General features: G+C 47.1%; 1 protein-coding gene across 1 annotated transcript in view; it reads left to right on the top strand.

The window, feature by feature from the left end:
- The first annotated feature begins 275 nt into the window (after positions 1-275).
- TICRR (TOPBP1 interacting checkpoint and replication regulator) overlaps positions 276-20,513 on the top strand; it is a 581,214-nt gene continuing 560,976 nt past the window's right edge. Inside the window, exons 1-2 of the mRNA XM_078683197.1 lie at positions 276-511; positions 635-767. Coding sequence (XP_078539323.1) covers positions 391-511; positions 635-767 — 254 coding nt within the window. The 5' untranslated portion in view covers positions 276-390. The remainder of the gene's footprint in view (positions 512-634; positions 768-20,513) is intronic.

Below are 20,513 nucleotides of genomic sequence, written 5' to 3'. Positions count from 1 at the left end.
TATTTGTCTTTGATTCTCTCTTAAGTGTCTATGCAGGACAGCAAAGAAGACCGCTTAAGAGATTATTTTTGATTGCTCCGGGGTCCCCGCACATGGGCGGGACTATTCACTAGATTATGATTATAACAGAGATACCCCTACTACAGACCTGGAGTTACAGGTAAGAAACTACTCCTTCCGTTTGATTAGTGCGGTCTTACTTTGTTGTAATAACTTTCTTGTTTTAGCATTCATGTGTACAGATTTTGAAAGCATATTTTTTTGTCCTAGGTTACTGATGTCTCAACTTGTGAAGACCTGTTGCCTAACACTGCCATACTCTCACCAGTTTCTTATGGTGTTGCACTTCTGACTGTCATCAGCACTGCACAAATAGTTGGACTCGAGAAAATGTTGTCATGTGGGTCATTGACCGATTCTTCAGAAGATGTGAACTCTGATCTTCCCGATATTGTGAACAGTGTATTAAACCATGTTTACAGTGGCGAAGAGGATGATGAACCAAAGTCAGGTAAGTGTTGTTTGCACTAACCGTTTATCTGTAATGTTAGCAGCCATGCTACTGTAGTTTCTATTTTAATCTTTATTTGCGTTCACTGCCTTTTCCTTGTGTTGATTTACTCTTTCCTTCCAGAAGCTGTTCCAGTTCCAGATTGGGTACAGCAAGAACTTGCTCGAACCAACCCTTGGAGTAATTCGATTGTTGAAGGGTGGCATCCATTGTCGAACGTCTTTGGAGCAAGTTCTGATTTAATGGAGTCATTTAGGTAATATGACGTTTAGTCCAGTCTGCTTCTGTAGCACTCTCAGTACTGAGGATATAGATCGTTACCAGGCACCTTGTTCACCTGTGGGAAAAAACATTCTTTCTTATTGTATTAGTCTGCGACCTTATGCTTAGTTTTCCTATCTTCACGTACACCTTCCTAGATCAGTGTTATGTGGACAATGTTTTAGATTGCTATATTGTTCAGCTAATCTTGGTCACATTCCATAGTTTTCCCTTCACAGTAGAGGTAAATCGAACAGCTGTTGCATGAAATTCTTTCAAATGTACAGAGAAAGGATCCATGTTGGGGGACATTATGCACCTGCTATAGGGATGTATATTTTTCTGGGTTCTCTTCGCCCTTTCCAGACGAACTGGTAAAGAACATAGGCTAAATTATGGTAGCAAATACCAGTTACAATGACCACAAAAAATAAACCACGTGTAAAAGTGAAAAGCGGCAACGTTTGTGATAATTAATTTCCTCTTCCTATTGAATTTCTGCTATATGGAATTGGCACCGCCACCTAAAACTCTGCCATTGACAGAGGTACTGTACATTGTTGCTAACCTGTTCGGTAAAGGCATGCTGCTTCTTGCTCGAAAACCCAAGTTCTCTGAGCGCCCACTTTATTATCCGCCAGTGTCCTTAAAGGAGAAACAAGCTTCCTGCATACATACATGTCATACTTTCAGTCTCAGAGAGTTTAACATACGTGCTCTGTACTGTTTTCGACAAACCTGTCAATTGTCCCCATAATTGCCGAAGTAGCAAAGATTTTCATGGTGATTCTTGCAATCCTACTTGTGACTAAACTTATAACAAATCCAACACCTAAACTCATCACTATACTATATGGCTATATTTTAACGAAAGGCACACTGTCATAGTATGCTAAATATAAGCAGCACATTTGTGTATATATGATTCATGGTGAAATAAAAGCAGTTTATAATATCAATAAACAATTTGGAGTCTTAGGAACATTGACAAAAAAGTGGAAAGCTGCACCATTGCAGAAAAAAACCAAAGCAAAAATTGTGACGATATATTTACTACTCGTGGAGAAGTGTGGCTCAGTGGTTAGAGGCGGCAGACCCGGAAGCTGAGATCAGCCGTGGACCAGGGTTCGATTCCCCGCCTCGGCGGGTCTCGGGCTCAAAAATTCCACGGACTCGACAATTCTCGCTCCGGTGCCTACTCGACTCACGGGGTCACACTCTGCGACTCTGGGCAATAGCTTGCTTAATCTCCACTACGGCCCCTCGCGGCGGGATGCCTGGCTTTCACCTTGTGAATACCCTGCCGGGGTATCTCTCACAGGGGAATACCAGGACGGGTTCCCTAAGCAAGCGCCTTGAGACCCCTGGGTGAAACGTGCGCTATATAAATCGAAATACATTTACATTTACATTTACATTGAAAGCAAGCATCATTAGTGAATATCTATATTACCTGGGTGAGCAGTCTTATTGATCGTTTGCCCATGGTTTATCACAGATAAGAAGTCTAACTGAATTGTTCCTGTAATTCACAATGCTGAGTTCATTTGAAGGATATTTAGCTTCCCTGTAGAACTAATTATGTTAAATTGATGGTCAACACAGCATTTCATCTTTCTTTCATTGATGGTTAAAGAAATGCTTTAATAGACCGTGTCGTTCTTAGATTATTAATCGGCACACCTGACAAGCTCACTCACAAGTCTGGAAGAGCAATAATAGCATGAAAACATGGGTCTTGCCAATGTTGCAAGATGTTCCAGAGAGCTTAGAGTGCTGTTTTGTGCGCACTTGAAAGCAAATCAATCCTAGGCGGAAGGCTCTTTGTAGCTGCATTGCTTCTCATTTAGATAAAACAAAGTTGTCTTTGAAGACGAAGAACAAGAACGATGATTCCTGCGCTGTTAGAGATATGAGCCACTCCCATGAATACTTCTGAAGTTGGAGATCAGTTTGGAATAACACCAAATAGTCTTATATGCTGTAAGCAATCCAATCCTTATATTCTTGAAGGCAGCAGCGACAGCTGTAGTGTTTAAGGTGTTAAAATAGTACTGAGAAATGTTCATCTGACAAAGTTAAAGGCCTTTATTTTTGTGTTCAACAAAACTTTAATTTGTTCACTTTATCAATATGCTAAGAGGTCACAGTATGTTTGGTCAACAGCAAATGTCAGAAGCTCTGATGCGAGAGAAATGTTAATCTGCAACATTTCAGTCATTTGAACAATGAGTAGATAAACCTATTCTAGACGCTACCCGCAACATGAGGAATTTGGTATTGGAATATAGCTTCTCTTTCAAACTTACATTTTGGAATGTGAGAAGGTGGATCCTGCGCTAATTGGTAAGTCGGGGCATGCCTTACATAGTCCAAAGGAACATATGCAGCGATCAAGCTGTACACCTGGTCCCATTGATGTAGGAGAGCGGTGTTACCATAATATTAAAAGGTCACACATTATGTTGGAATCAGCTGAATAAAAGGATTGTCTTTTATTTGTTTGTTTTAAAGTAAATTATACGTTTCATGCTTTCCATCTGCAATTTTCTTTCTCGATCGGTAGTGTTATATTGGGCAAAGAGCTGCTTTATCGAGAAATGCAGAGGGCACCTTATGAGAGTCTGTAGGGTCCTATTCCTGTCGAAAGGATGATAAGCGTCCTGTAATAATAGTAGAAATAAAATATTATATATCTCTAAACTGTGTTTTAACATTGTGAGAGAGAAGGTGTGTTGCAGTGACTCCCAAGTTCTGTTTTACATCTAACAGTGTATGCTGCTTTCTGTTATAGCAAAGCATGTATCTAGAGCAGATATCGGAGGAGCTGGGCCTGATGAACGTCATATCATGATATGCTACTTGTGTGTGTTGGTTAATCAAATGAATGTTTAACACGGACAACCATATTTGATATAATTTACCTATACTGGAAGTAGTTTAGTTAAGTGGTGAATACGAGGGATCTGATAAATTGGCTAGTTTGCCAGTGGTCTTCAATAAAACTCAGAGAGCACATTTGTTGCTATGAAGTAGCCCCACAGCCATGCTCCTTTTCACTGAGGACGATTTTTTCATAGTGTTATTTTTAGTTAGCTTATTCATTTAATTGGTGGTGAAGATCCTTTCCCGTTTCTAGTCCGGTCTGAGAAGCATGTGTAGTTGTTTTGAAGATCTAGCAGACTCATGTAAGTCAATGTCAATGAAGTAATTGTGAGTAACAAGTGGAAGTACTTTGGGATCTTCTTATCTGAGTTTTTTAAAATCCCAAATCACCTCCAAATACTGTCAACCCATGACAACACAGACTTTACCTGACACATTTCTGCCTCTGTACTCAACCAGACCCACAAAATTCCCCTTCCAGTTTTATGGGTTCCTCTCAATAAGCATATAGCTTAATGTCAGGTTTTTGTAGCTTGACGTTCCTTTGTAGTTCTTTGTGGGAAAAATGCTTTTAAGATCAGTCATTTTTGGACCTAAATCAAATCATACTCTAATGGTTTCCTCTTCAACTTGAATTTCATCTATTGGGCTCTTTTTCCCCTTCTTCCACTGGTAACACAATATGTCTCCAGTGAGGCTCCTCGTCACTCTCTTTCTGCTTTACATCAATCTCTTTGATATTTTCCATATCCCTCTTTTGCATTCGCTCTGGAAGTGACCCCTTACTCCCTTATTGGGATCTTTCATAGTTTCCCATAGCTTTTATCATTACCCGTCGTCGGAATGGGAGTCTCTGTAAATAAAAAATATCATAGCAGTAGGTACAAAAGAGAAAGAAAAGGCCTAGGTCTCATCTCATTTTTGTAAGAGACCAAAATAATTAACAACTAATCAGATTAGCCTCAACCCATAGAACATTCCTGAGAGAGCCTCAGATTTTCTACCGCACGTTGTGCTAAGGGAGCCTGCTTTGAGCTCTGTTCACTTCAACTCTGTTCTACTGTTTTTCAAGCAGTTTTTTCTTCAGAATTGTTTGATATTTCTTCTTGGAATGTCTGACAAAGAGAAAAGCCCTTTTTAAGACGTGTTCCACCTGTGACAAGAAAAGGTTGTATGTGGAGGACAGGCATATAGACTGCATCTGCTGCCTGTATCAGGACCACACGGCAGCGGACTGAAAAATCTGTTGCACCTTTTCAACAAAGACTCTCCGGGACCGTGAGGGTTGCCTTCTCACCTGGCTCCACAAGCTGAAGTTGAGAAAGGAAACCCTGTCAAGTGACAGTGAAGGATCGTCATTTGCCACTTCGTCCAGAAGGTCAGTGAACAGGGGTAAGGCTTGCCCTTCACCATCTACAGACCGTCACGCAAAGGCCTAAAAAAAAAAAAACCCCGTGAGTCTGATACCTAGCAAATCTCCTCCCCATGGTGCAAAGTAGAGAGAAGAACTGCCTTCAGCAGCAGCAGTGACATAGTCTGGTATACCTTTTAAAAAGCCTTCTTCTCTGACATCTGAGAAGTCCGACAGGGATAGTCAATCGTCGACGACGCTGCAAAAGACTCCGTCGACTAAGGCTGCAAAGGTGCAGGTTAAAACAGTACCAGCGTTGACGCGCTCGTCGACGGTGCCTTCGAGTCTCCATCTGTCGACGCTGGTGTCCGACGGGCTCGTCGATGACAATGTCAACTACTTCAACGTCGACAAGGTTGTGGACGGTAGCAGCAAAAACTGTGGCGTAGATGAGGACATCAACAACGATGACTGTGACTACGATGACCGCAGCGGCAGTGTCGACGGTCTCGTCGACGACCGTGTCGATGACGCCCATCTCATCGTCGACGATCTGCTGGTCGTCGATGGGTCTTCCGTCAACGATGGTTTCTTTTTCTTCTCCACTGTCGATGGTACCATCGACGACGACTTTGTTGACGGAGAAAATCACCATTTCTTTGACGAGAATCACGCCGGACATGACTTCTCCAAGGAGGGTTGCCCCTCTGCCTCCCGCGCTGTTGCTGCATGAGGAAGAAGTTTCTGAGGGAGAGGATAATCCTTTTGGCTATGCTTCTAGCCAAGTGCCAGGACACTTGATTCTGAAGGTGAATACCTTCATGAGCGCTCATATCATCACTCTTTTCACCGTCAGGGGGACACTAGCCAGGAGTGATTACTGTTCCTTCTTCCCTCTTGGCGGATCTTCAAGGCATGTTTCTGGACTATAGGAGAAGATTCTCCCAGCCTCCTCCTTCTCCACTTCCTTTAGTGCAGGCTGTGTCTGCTCCGCCAGCTTCTTCTGTGGCTTCGCCAAGGCCACCGTCCCAGATGGTATCACAGCCGCAATTCGCCAGTCCAATTATACCTCCGGTGGTTCCAGAGGTGCAGGATGATTCCTCGGACAAGGATCATGATGATATCAGCAGGCCGGACCAGTGTGCGGAGTGGGATGGTTATGTGATACCGGACCCAGCTTCTCCGACACCGGATACAGCTGATTCTACCCTGGCAGACACTGGGGGGGTTACTCAAATTGATGGAGAGAGCCTAGAGCAGATTTGAACTTTCCATGCCTTCAGTTCAATCTGAGTGTTTACTTTATGATTTTAAAGAACCTTATAGGAAGACGGTCCGTTTCATTCCTATTGTCAGCCACATCTGGGAGTAAGGAATAAAGGCAATAAAGAATCCGGCTACTGTCATGCCAGTCTTTCCGCGTCTGGAGAAAAAATACAAGGCCCCTGATGACAGTCCAGCATCCTTAACAGGTCATCCGAAGCCGGATTCAATGATATCCCAGGCGGCTCAGAGAAAATCCCGCAACCCTTCTGCGCCCCTTACTACTCCTCCTGGTAAGGAAGGCAGACACCTGGATAATGAGAAGATTTTCCGCGATGGCAAGTCTTTTGATTAGAGCGGCGAATGCGTTGGCGATACTTGGCAGGTATGATCGTCAGATGTGGTGTGACCTGTCACCATATCTAGACCAGCTGCCTCAGGAGTCCAAGGTGGAAGCAAAGAAAATCTTACAAGAGGGAGAGGTTACATCAGCTGAGATTATAGACTGCGCAATGAACATTGCCACAACGGCTTTCCGCTTGCTAGCAGGCGCAGCTGTTCTTCGTCGCCAAGGCTGGCTAAGGGCGACCTGGTTCCGGCCAGAGTCCAAAATGAAATCCTGGACCTTCCGTTCGAAAGAGAGGCATTATTTGGTAAACATATTGATGATGCCCTCCAAGACATCAAAAAGGATACAGAGACAGCAAGATTCTTGGGAACCCTATAATATCGAAAGAGGAAGAAGTACTACAACCTACAGAGGTTCATACCAGCAGCAACTATATCCTTCTTATAGTTCAACGCCTCAGTCTTATCGTCCATCTTACCATCAAAGACAAGGCCAGACCTCTTCTTTCTCTAGGTCTAACTCTAGAGGGAAACAGAATCGCCAGGGGCGTGACACCACTAAGTGAAAGTAGCGGTGTACTGGCTCTTCCTGCTGTACCCCCCTGCCTGACAACATCTGTGGGGGGCATGGTATCTCAATACCTCCACAACTGGCAACGGATAACATCAGACCGTTGGGTACTCAACATCATTCACTGTGGCCATACGCTGGAGTTTGTTCATCTTCCACCTTTTAAGCCCCCTGCCGCCATGCCTTTGAAACATCTGCGTCTTCTGATGCTCGAAGTTCATCAGATGTTCCTCTAGGGAGCTGTAGAGCCGGTCCCCTTTTCTCAGAAGGGAGAGGGTTTCTACTCCAGATTTTTTCTGGTTAAGAAGACGCTTGAGAAGTGGTGCCCCATTTTAGATCTCAGGGAGCTGAACACCTATCTCATAAGACAATCCTTTTGGATGGTATCTCCCCAGGACATTTTACGTCTCCTCAACCCTGGGGACTTTATGGCCACTCTCGATCTTGAGGATGCGTATTTTCACATACCCATTCATCCAGCCCACAGGAGGTTTCTACAGTTTACAGTAACCAAGAGCCACTTCCAGTTCAAGGGTCTACCTTTTGGACTGCTCCGAAGATCCTTACCAAGGTGCTGGCGCCGGTGGCAACCTTCCTCAGGAAGCAGCATGTTCAGATCTTCCCCTACCTGGACGATTGGTTGCTGAAGGCCCCGACCAGGCGTGCAGCGGAAGAAACAGTCAATGCATGCACGCGTCTGTTCAGCAATCTGGGCCTGACTCTCAACAGGGGGAAGTCATCTCTCTGTCCGTCGATGGAAGTGCGATTCCTAGGGGCCATCCTGGACACGTCTCTCAATAAGGCTTCTCCAGCCCTCGAAAGGCAAGAGAAACTGATGTCCAATGCTCTGCTGTTGCGAGGAAGAAAGTATCTTTCAGTTCGCTGTTACAAATCCCTGCTAGGAACAGTTTCCTCTTGCATCCCTTTAATACCTCACTGCAGGTTGTGGATGCATTCACTTCAGGAGCAGCTCGACCTGCAATGGAGACAAGTAGACGGATCTTTCGACGACAAGGTGGTGATTACTCCGGCTATGAAAAAGTCCGCTTTGTGGTCGACGAAGGAAGAATATATATCCCACGGTCTATCCTTTGTAATCAATCCAGCTCCTCGGGTAGTGACTACAGATGCCTCGCTGGAAGGCTGGGGTGTGGTGCTACAGGATTTGCATGTAAGCGGGCATTGGTTGCCGCAGCACCGCCTTCTCCATATAAATCTCCTGGAACTCAGGGCAATTCGTCTGGCGCTACAGGCCTTTCTTCCACGGCTGCAGGGATCGGCGGTTCTTGTCCACACGGACAACACCACGGCCATGCACTTTATAAACAAAGAAGGGGGTACCAGATCTCATCCGTTGTCACAGGAGGCACAGAAGATTTGGGAGTGGGCTATCTTTCACAGGATATCACTGAAAGCGGAACATCTTCCAGGAGTACTAAACGAAAAGGCGGACAGGCTCAGCAGGCTGTCGTCAGTCAGTCATGAATGGGAACTGAACCAGACTGTCTTGGAGGACATTTTTCACTTGTGGGGCAGACCCTCAACAGACCGCTTTGTTACAGCGCGGAGAACAAAAAATGCCAGTTTTACGCCAGCAAGCTACACCATCACGGATCGCTGGGGAATGCGCTTTCGATAGCCTGGTCAGGCGCATTTATATACGCTTTCCCCCATCCTGTTGATTCCCACAATACTCAGGAAGATCAAGACGGAGCTGTGCAGGATGATCCTAATAGCTCAAGATTGGCCGAGGCAGTTCTGGTTCACGGAACTTTACCTCCTCCCCCTGGACCCTCCATGGTCGCTACGGACAGTCCCAGACCTTCTCACGATGTCCCAGGGCCAGATCTGGCACCCGGAACCACGCTCCTTGCCCCTGTCAGCATGGCTCCTGAGCAGCGAGAATTTCTTGGGCTAGATCTCTGAGGAGATTAAGGAGGTTCTCTCTCAGGCCAGAGCTCCTTCTACTAACAAGACATACTGTTTAAAATTTAAGCGATTCTGTGTCTGGTGTCAGCAGGAGGGTTTCGAACCTTTTTCATCTCAACCTCACCAGGTTCTTCCTTACTTCCTGTCTTTGGCTAAAGCGGGGCTGGCTCATTCATCCATAAAGGTTCATTTGGCTGCAGTTTCTCGCTATAGACACACTGCATCTGGACCTTCTCTCTGGTCAGCCAGGATTGTCATGCAGTTTCTCAAAGGCCTCTTTAGAATCTTTCCTCCAGTGAGGCCTCTTTAGAATCTTTCCTCCAGTGAGGCCTCCGCCTCCTATGTGGCATTTGAATTTGGTTCTCTCCCAGTTGATGAAGTACCCCTTTGAGCTGATTCATCGAGCAGATCTGAGATTTCTCTCTTGGAAGGTGGCGCTTCTCCTAGCTCTCACTTCTGCAAGAGGAATGGGTGAGTTACAAGCTCTACAATCCATGAACCCTTCCTGCAATTCAAGAAAAATACAGTGATTCTAAGGACTAATCCAAGGTTCATACCTAAGGTGCCTTCGGTCTTTCATTTAAATGAGCTGGTGATTCTTAATGCCTTCTTCCCTCAGCCCTCTACGCCGGCGGAAATAGAACTACCACTCTCTCGATTTGCAGAGATGTTTGAAGTTCTAGCTGGACCGTACTAAAGAATTCCGAAAATCTTCTCAACTGTTTGTTTCGCTGAGCGCTCTTCGCAAGTGCTTGCCTCTGTCCAAGCAGGGGATTGCTCGGTGGGTGGCCAGTGCTATACGTTTGTCATTCAGCAGCAGGCAAAACCCTGGAGGGTAGAGTCCGAGCACATTCTACATGGTCCATGGCTTCCTCTACGGCCCTCTTTGCTCGGGCCCAGATCAAAGTTATCTGCAGGGCTGCAACTTGGAGGAGCACGCACACCTTCACATGGCATTACTGCCTGGAGGCCTCAACACAGGAAGAGACAGCTGTGGGCCAGGCAGTCCTGAGGAACCTCTTCCATTGAGTGGTGAACTTTCCTTTTCTTCCCTCCTTCCTTTCTTGTTTTTGGAACATTTTGAATTTGGGTTTATATGAGCTTTTGCTATTTATTCTTATGTTATTGCACTGTTTTTAATGTTCTTTTGCGTGATGCATTCTTTATATAAAAAAAAAAAGGGGAGGAGAGGGAGACACAACAATGAGAGAGCAAAATGTGCTTCTGACTGCTAGCTACTGTGATACAAGCTATGGGAATCTATGAAAGTTCCAATACTGGAGTAAGAAAACAAGTTACTGTAACTTTGGGTACCCAGTATTAGTAACTTTCATAGATTCCCATGTGCCCACCCTCCTCCCCTGGGAAAGCTTAGCCTTCAGTACATTTTGTTATACTGTTAAACAACTGCTACGAAAATCTGAGGCTCTCTCAGGAAGGTTCTATGGGGTGAGGCTAATCTGATTGGTTGTTACATTATTGTGGTCTCTTTTACAATAAGAGGTGGATATGCTACAAAATGAGATGAGGCCTATGCCTTTTCTTTCTCTTTTGTACCTACTGCTATGTTATTTTTTTATTTACCAAGACTCCCATTCTGACGATGGGGAATGATACAATACTGGAGAACCAAAGTTACAGGTAAGTAACTTGTTTTCGTTTCCCACAATTTCTGCACAATGCTGGACAATCTTTAGAAAAAGGCAGGTGACTTTTACTTCCACATCTTAAACACTTATTTTCTACTGTGGGTTTTCTTTTTCGCACATTGTACATTTCAATAGCTGGCTTTATGTCTTCTGCATTTTTTTTATCACTTTTACTTCTTGCGCCAAATCTTTTTTTAGACCATCCACGCATTTCATAGAATGCTCCATTCTTTTCGCTAGCACCAGCACCCCCTCCAGTGCAGGATCATCCTTTACGCGACAGTTCATCCCGCACTTGTGTATATTACAACCAAGCATGAACTGGACCCTCATTCTTTCTTCAGCATGTCAGAATTTGCACGAATATGCTAGCTTCCTCAAATCCGTGACGCAATCTTCAGCAGATTTCCCACTTCTTTGTACCCTACGACCAACATGGTACCTCACCAATATGGTACTGACTGGGTAAATAATGGCTGTCCAATATTTTAAAACACAAATCGTACTCGTTCAAATTCACAGCAAAATGATCAGGAACATCAAGGAGATGATCGAACATCTTGTCCTTCAAGTCACAAGCAATCTAGCAATTAAGCAGTTTTACGCTCTGAACTTAACGAGGCACCACACACTCTTGCATACCTTTCAAATTCCTTTTACCACAACTCTATTTAATACTAGGTTCTCAAAGTGAGAGCAAGAAAAAGGGAGGACCTTTAACTTTGTGCATCTTAAGTTTCATATCTCAAAAAGGACTTAAACTTAATATAGCATGTACATTTACACTGTGTACAGATAATAGAGTACACTTAAAACAGTGGTAACAATTAAAATCAATCAATCAGTCTTCTTGTAAAGCGCTACCACTCACTTGCTAGGGTCTCAAGGTGCTGAGGGAGGAGGGTGAATATGCGTTTCAGTCGAAGAGCTTTATTGAATTGAGGCAGAGACGGCGATTGCATGAGATGTAGAGGCAGGGACATCAACATCTTCACAGCGAGGTAGGAGAAGGATCCTCCTCCAGCTGTGGTCTTCCGGATCCAAGGAATGGTGGCCAGGGCCAGTTGGGCTGAGCAGAGAGGTCTGGTGGGTGTGTGGAAGGAGCGGTGGCGGATGCAGGTCCAGCGGTGTGGAGGTCTTTGTTGTCATGCGTGAGGATCTTGAAGGTAATTCTTTTGTTGACTGAGAGCCAGTGGAGGTCTCTCAGGTGACCGGTGATGTGGCTGCAAGGAGGAATGTTCAGGATGAACCTGGCAGAGGGGTTCTGTAGTTTCTTTAGGAGCTTTGCGGTGGTGCCAGTGTAGAGTGTGTTGCTATAGTCCAGTCTGCTGCTGATAAGTGCATGGGTGACCGTTTTTTTCTGTACTCTGTGGGGATCCACACTGAAAATCTTCCAAAGCCGACTGAGTGTGTGGAAGCAAGCACATGAGATGGCATTGATTTGGCGGTTGACAGAGAGCGAGGAGTCTTGGATGATGCCGAGGTTACATGTGTGGTCCGTCGAGGAGTTCCCAGCGCTGCGGGTCACCAGGCGTCGTTCCAAGCGGAGGGCGGTGGAGTCCAGGATGTGGACTTCAGTCTTGTCTGAATTGAGCTTGAGGCATCTGTCCTTCATCCAGGTTTCGATTTCTTTCATCCTGTTACGGAAATTGCTCTTGGCAGCTGTGGGTTCGTCTGTGAGGGAGAAAATAAGCTGGGTGTCGACATAGAAGATGTTGAGTCCATGGATTCTGACATTGAATTCACTTATGTAAGGTAGAGCTTGCCACAGCGTGAATAGTCCTACTGCACTACTACCTGAACTTTTATCACACAGATGACGACCAGATCTAGAGATATGACACTGGAATACACGGTGCATTTGTTAGGTGTGTTGTGTTTTTGCATTTGTTTGGATGTTCTCTCTGCTTCTGTTGAAAGGGAAGCTAGCCAAAAGAAAGGAAACTGGTGAGGGTTGGGTTTCCACCAGGGAGTTCATACTGACATTTGGAAGAAAGGAAAGGAGCTGGTGATCTCTCTCTCCTGTAACTCAACTACGTTTCATGGAGGAAGGCAGGATGCAACTTGTGCAGGAGTGGATTGCTAAGGACATCTTCAGCGCGGCATAAAGCAGTCTACCATTATGTCTTCTATACATGGGATGTCCAGTGGAACCCAGCATTCACCACCTTATATGGAACTCACTCTTTCTCAATACAACTAGTAATTTTCATACATGTCCTCCAGTGTGCTTTTGGATGCACACTCTTTTTGTCCCCTTAAATAACTCTGTGGTTCATGTTACATACAGATGTGTGTGACTTACCTCTACTTGGTTTGCCCCTGGTGCCTGAAGGTAGGCCAAGACTCGAAGGCCTGTCCCGACTGCTCTGCCATGGATCTAAAAGCGATTTGAGAGCCTTCTCTGAAGCTCCTGGTCACCCGGCGCCGGTTGACCCTGCAATGTGCCAGATCCCAGGTAATTCATGGTGCTTATCATGCTCAAAGTTATCATCGTGCATGTTTCTCAAAAAATATAAGAATCCGAAGTGCTCCTAGACTTCACCGTAAAAAGTGGTGATGCCCTTCTACATCTTCAGACCATCACATTGCCGACCTTCTTTGCGTTGCCTCACCCTTCCAAAGACGCAAAGAGACTCCATCGCCTACCCAAAACATTGATTGTACCGGAGAACACTGGGTGGACAATCAACTCTTCATTGGGTTTGCCGGAGCAAAGAAAGGGAAAGCTCTGCAGAAACGGACCATCTCCAGACGGATTGTACTCTGCATTAAAATCTCCTATGCACTGTCCAGGAAACAGTCCCCTGAGGGCTTGCAGGCTCTCTCCACCTGAGCCAAGGCTGCGTTAACTCATGGATTCCCTGTCTTGGACATCTGTCAGGCTATGACATGGACATCTCTGCACACATATACCAAGCACTACTGCCTGGGCAGTCAGGTCTGTCATGATGGGCATATTGCTTGTTCAGTCCCTGTAGGATGAGCAAGTTACTTACCTTCGATAATTCCTTCTCTGGTTGAGGCTCTGTCTAGCCATAGATTCCTTCCATCCTCCATACTTCTGGGACCAGATATTTCAACTAACATGGCCCCCGTTGGCCCTTTGTGTCTGTGCACTGGTACATCCCCATTCTGTCAAGGCTCCTTGCTTGTCAGGTGGAAATGTCACAGAATGTAACTCATGTCGGTGTGCTGGGGTGCTATTCGACGCTAAGTACCAGTACTGCTCGAACCTTTCCCAATACAGTTTGACGCCTGGATAATATTATAAGGTAAGGAATCTGCTGCTAAATAGTCTCTACCAGGTAAGGCATTACCGAAGGTAATTAACTTGTTCTTCTTGTTTTAGATGATGGTTGCAACTCTTATTCAGAAGGGGTATATGTAGGAAGCTGGCTCTTTTTTATGATACATTAAAATGAGATATATTGTGTAAAGAGTCCAGGCGTTCTCTTATGAGTGGACAGGGGACTTGCTATGGCAATTCCAAGGTGTTCATCTAAGGGGTAGTGTGGTTGAACAGCATTAGGCTGATCACAGAGGAGTACAAGGCATCTGAAAATACACACACTGGTCAATAATTGAGACCAGACTCTTAAGGAGATCCACAACAATTTCCAAAAATAACACATATATTTATGTATGTTTAGGCACCAGAAGCAATTTTTTGAGATAAGTACTTTTTTAAATGGGAATTCTTTTCAGTTTAAAAAGACAATACTTGCAACTTTTAGAAGATACCATGTTATTGTATGGGAGGAAAACTCAATGCAGCATTCAGGTACAGTACAGTGCCAATCTCCAGGATTTAAGGTGATTGCTGGGCAAGGCCCAAGGCAGCATCAGCAGAACACCACCTGCAGCACTTTGGCGGCCTGGTGCAGAGGTGCAAAACTGCATCGGGTGCCCAATGTTACTCTATGGGAATCGGTCTTTGTGTAAAAAGGCTGCATGCTCAGACTTGGAGGCCAGTCAGGCTGAACAAACGGGGGGTTCAGGCCTCACAATGCTTTTGGACGTAGGGATAGTTTTTGCCCTCTTATCCATGGCCCAGGGGCAACTGGTGCAGAGGTGTCTTTAGGCTACATGTTTTTCTTAGCAGAAGCATACGCGGTAGAGGGGTCCTGTGTGCACCTGCTGAAGGCGTCGTCGGTGAGTTCACTGGGGTAAACCACAATAGACTGCATCTCTGGAGGGTTAGCGGATCACAATGACACTTTTTGCCCCCTTCAATTCGGCTTGGAGTGATCGGTGCAGTCATGTCTTCAGGTGTTGGGTTTCTGTGGTTTTGAAGTCCTCACAGGAGTCTTTGGGTGCCTGCAGCGAAGCAGGCCAGCTACTTCTCAGGAGGTCTTGGTACCTGGGTGAAGTGCTTGAGGATCTCCCAGGCTCTGGAGACTCAGCAGCTGCAGGACAAGTTGACATTTGGTGCAATTGTCTAAGTCTCCAGGCAGGCCGGCAGGGTAGGCACCAGATCAGTGCTGGGTCTTCAGTTCTTGCAGGATGCGACTCTTCACGTACTTCTTAGTCTTTCAAGTCAGCAGGATCTGATTGCCTGGTCCCAGGGGTTCCCCTAAATGCTGAATTTAGGGCCATTAGGGGTGTTTATGGTAGTAACCTTGGGGTCACTACCCCCCGTATGACCACTTTCTATGGGAAGTGGGTATAATCCCTGTCCCAGCGTTCCTAAGTATGACAGCACAAAGATGACAACTTTTGAAAAACCATACCCACATCAGGTTAGGCCACCTTAGGGCTGGTAATAGCCTGAGTGGTGGACACGCCTACCTGACTAGGTAATTTCTTGTCTGTCCAGGTACCAAAGGGCTCTGGACAAAGGAAGGGTCAGCCTCCTCTCCTGTGAGGGGAGCTTGATTTGCATTTCAAAAGAGGAAGCTTCTTTGAAGCTCGCTGGCCTAGAAGTGCTAATCATTCGTTCATCCTGAGGGAGGGGGTTGTAAACACCCTCTTCCTGAGCAGGCTTTGTTTCTGACCTCCTGAGAGCAAAGGCCCTCACCCTGGGAGGATAGAAATCTGTCTCTGGTGGCTGGCTAGCAGAGACCAATCAGCCAACTCATCGGAGGCTGGTAGGTTTGCAGGGGACTCCTCCAAGGTGCCCTCTGTTTATATACTCACAAATCCACCATTGGAATTGAGATGGGCTTATGAACGCGAGATGTTTGATACCAAACATCCCTATTTTTAGTAAAGCCATCATGTAGCTCGAAAACTCGTTTTCACCAGTGTTCATCACATGTTCTAAAACGGCTTCCCTGTTCCCCTGCAATAGCAGTAATGGAACTGACCAGCACAGTGGCATATCTGTTCATGCAGCTATGCCCTCACAGGTAATGATAAGCACCCTGCCTTAGGGCTATAAGATCTGCTGTAGGGGTGACTTTCAAGTACTACAGGCAGAGTTAAGGGACTTGGCACACATGGTGTGTGTCAGGTTGTGGTTTCAATTTTGTCTGCACCTAAACATGCAGCCAGCAATGGCAGCCGTGCATGAGTTTGGTGAGGGATCGCTAAAAGTGGCACAATTTCGGCTGCAGACCTTGGTGTCCACTTTATTACCTCAGGCCCTAGGTACCAGGGGTACCATTTACTAGGGATTCATAAACGGTGCTAAAGGTATTGCCACTAGGGGGAACACTTGTACAGTTTTGGGAAAAAAGATCCTGCACTGGAACCTGGTTATCAGTAACCCAGTGCATTTCCAGTCAAAATCACACCATGTACTAGGCAAAGATTGGTGGTGACCATGTCAACAAGCATTGGTATAGCCAATCGGTCTTGCAATGGGAGTGCCTAACTACAGAGATGGAGAGAGGGGTGTTGTGACGGGGAATGCACCAGTTAGGAAGCAGGCTGCTGCATATGTCCAGATGCAAAAAGCACACTCCGACGCACGCAGACATATAAAGCTACTGGGACACACGCACAGATTCGGGACTAGCAGAAATGATGAAATGAAATGATGATGATGAAATGATTACGCACTTGTATAGCACACGACCACCCGTAGGCATCTCGGCGCTTGTACGAATACCGCCGAGGAACACTTCCTGGCCTTTTCCCTGTGAGGAGCCCACTCCTGGGCACCCCCAAGGTGAAGTCAGGCATCCTCAGCATTGTTGGAGCCGTTGTAGAGATTAACCAAGCTATTGCCCAGAGGTGCAGAGTGGGACTCATGATTAGAATAGGCACCGAGGCAAGAATGATCAGGTCCGAGGAAATTGAGCCTGAGACCCGCCGAGGCGGGAATTGAACCCTGGTCCCGGCCAGACTACTGCATCAGGGTCTGCCGCTCTAACCATTGAGCCACACTTCTCTACACACGAGTCAAAAACTGACACACATGAAGCACACTGATGAGGTCTGACCAAGCAGAGCCCAGTGCATCGCCAGTGGCACCTACTGATACACATGTGGAGAAACACACACCTGATACAGAGAACTCACATTTTATGCAGTTAATAAAGGATAGCCATGTCAAATAGCATAAATCGATTTAGATTCTGGCAGAAATAACTAGAAAAAGTATAAAAATATAGGTGTAAAGTCAAGTATTAGTTTGCTCTTCTGAAGCACGCACACACACTCACTGCCTTCCACACACACACAGAGCGGAATCTTACAAATTATTTCACTTTTTTTAAGTCACTTGTTCACGCCAAACTGTCTCAGGGTGCTAGTCTGGACTTTGCCTTCTTTTGCTCCATTCTTCTTTAAAGTGCACGTTTGTCAGGCGCCCTGTTTTTTTAGGCATTAATATATAGCGCAATGTATTTATTTGTGCATTTTCATATAGTAGCAGACATTATCCAAAGGTTCTAGAGCACGTTACAGTAGAACTAGGTCATTAGTAGGGCACAAGATTACATTATCCTAAGATGTTGCTAAATGTAAATAAAGACACTAGAGTGTGGTATAAATTGCAGCAGCCATAATATTTGTATAACAGAATGTGGGCTGTCTCAAAATCTAAATCTGAAAGACACGTTAGTGATGGATTCCTTACCTTAGAATATCCCCAGGCGTCAGACTGAATCCGGAAAGTTTTGCTATCAGTACCCCTGCGCGTCAGTAGGTGACGTTGTGCGGCTCCGCGTCCGTTGCTGGCATCGTATGCGCCAAGATGACGTCACAGAGACTACTTAGGCACCACTCATGCGAGCTGACGTCAGCTTGCATGCGCCAGTAAGCGCAGATCCGGTTAGAGCACGTACCTTAGTCACTTTTTGACTATCTTTTTTGGGACTTTTGTCTCTTGTTGGTCTTCTCTGGTGCACGTAGGGATGCCTGGCTTTAAGTCCTGTGGGGCCTCCCGTCGCAATATTTCAGTGGCGGACCCCCACGACTGCCTGGAGCGCGACCACGACTCCCGGTCCACTCTGGACTGTCGGACCATGGTCCGAAGGCCTTGAGGGAGCGGCGCCGGAAGTTGATTGAAGTTTGGCACTCTTCCCAGCATCGTTCGCGGTCCAGGGGCCGTTCTGGAATGCTCGTGGGCCACCATCATCGCTCCTTGGGCTCCAAGTCTTCACCCTCGGATTCGGGCAAGAGACTACACAAAAAGAAGTCGCAGAAGCGTTGTCGCTCTCTGACATCCCCCGTCAGTCCTCGCATGCGGACAGGAGGGCAGGGGTTCTGCCTCTGCGGGTCCTTCGGAGCCTGAGATTCCTGCGGCCTACCCGGGTCAGTCTGCGACTCCCACACAGGTGCAAGAGTTTCTTGCTGCCATGGACTGCCTGTTTAGGCCTTGGGCTACCGCCGGTGCGCCTTTGGGCCCCGCTGTCCCATGTCAGGATCCTGCTGACCTGTCTACTCCACCGTCGGGGCCGCAGGATCCTGCGCCGTTGGCTCCGGCCACGGCACCAAGAGGTCCTATGCTGCCGGCTCTGGCCCCAGCGCCACCCTTGGCTCTGCCTGCGACGCCGCAGTGGATGCCGTTGGTTCCGCCTCTGACCCGGTTCCCAGACGGTTTTGTCCCTGCCTGGGATCCGAATTGGGACATGGCGCCAGTTCGGGTCCGTCCGGCGCCGTTCTCGACGCTGTCTGTTCCTCCCCCAGTCCCTGCCCCGCTGCCGCAGTCTGCGCCACACATGGCAGAGGTTGAGGACGACTGAGAGGGGTCAGAGGACCCTCTTGCTTTTCAGTGCATCTCTGGGCAGGATTGGGCGGGCGACTTGGAGGAGGCCGGCGGCCTCGACTTCTCCTCTGACCCGGGGTTTGCCTCTCCCCTGTCCACTATGGAGGGAGGTGCCTCGTTCAAGGTGGTGCTCTGTCGGGCAGCTGAGGTCCTTAACCTTGATCTCCCTATGGTGGCCCTAAAGACTAATCTCCTCACTGAAGCGCTCCAGTCTGCATCCACTTCATCGGAGCAACTGCTGCCATGTAATGACGCCCTCACTGACGTCTTGTTGGGCACTTGGTCACGGCCGGCCACAGGGGCGCCAGTGGAAAAGAACGTCACCAGGCGTCATTGCCCAGGTCCGGGTGATCCTGCCTTTCTGACCACTCATCCTTCGCTCGAGAGCATAGTCATTCAAGCTTAGACGTCCCAGAGTGCCTTTCCCACGGCTCTGCCGGATAAGGATTCTAAGAAGCTGGAGCAGTTCGCCAAGCGGTTGTTCTTCTCGGCCAGCTTGGGGCTTCGATCGGTGAACACCACATGTCTATTGGGCTGCTATTCCAACGCTGTGAGGGATACCGTTGCTCAGGGGCTGCCTCAGTGTCCTGAAGAGGTCCAGGCTGTGCTGTCCCAGGCTGTGGCTGAGGGTAAGGATGCAACTAAATTCGCCATTTGTTGTGGCTTAGACACCGCAGACTCCCTCGGTAGGGTGATTTCCACGACTGTGGTGCTTCATCCCAATGCCTGGTTGATATCTGCCGGGTTCTCCCCGGATGTGCAGAGCTCGCTCATGGACATGCCCTTCGATGGCACTCGCCTGTTTGGTGATAAAGCCGACAGTGCGCTGGAACATTTTAAGGACTCTCGAGCTACAGCCAAGTCCTTGGGCCTTTCCGCCTTGCGCCCGGCCACGTCTACTTTTCACTCCTTTCGTGGCCAGGGGAGGGGCGCCCCTGCGCGCTCGTTTAGACAAAAGCCTGTGCAGAACCAAACTCGCAGTGGGCGTGGAGGCTGCTGTGGCGACTCAGGGGGCCGGCGTGAGGGTCAGTCCACCTCTGCCCCTGCGACAACCGCCTCGAAACCTTCCTAGTCTGAGCGGGACGCACCCCACGCCAGTGGGTGGCAGGATTCAACATCATCTTCCCCATTGGCGTTCTGTCACTTCCGATTAGTGGGTACTGCAACTCGTCCCGAGGGGTTACTCCCTGCCCTTCGAGGCTACCCCACCACCATGCCACCTCAGCTCCACTGCATGTCAGGTGATCACTTCGCGCTTCTCCAGCCGGAAGTTTTGGCCCTCTTGGCCAAGGGTACCATTAAGTCGTTTTTTGTAAACAAGGAAACCCAAGAGGGCCTTTGGACCATGGGTCGTAAGTTTATTGCACAGAACACGGGTCCTAAGGAATAACAATAGAAAAGTAAATAGGAATATAGACCACAATAAGTACTATATTTTCGCTTCCAGGCCCAGCCGGACGAGGAATATTTTATTTTAAAGATAACAAGGAATTGGTTGACCTGAAGGTGGTCAAAAAATGGGAACGTTCGGATGGGGCACACTCCTGTACCTCTCCCAGAAAGATAGAAAAACCATAGAGTAAGGC

Source organism: Lissotriton helveticus, chromosome 3_1, assembly GCF_964261635.1.
Source record: "Lissotriton helveticus chromosome 3_1, aLisHel1.1, whole genome shotgun sequence".
Taxonomy (NCBI): domain Eukaryota; kingdom Metazoa; phylum Chordata; class Amphibia; order Caudata; family Salamandridae; genus Lissotriton; species Lissotriton helveticus.
This window is presented reverse-complemented; position numbering and strand designations above follow the sequence as displayed.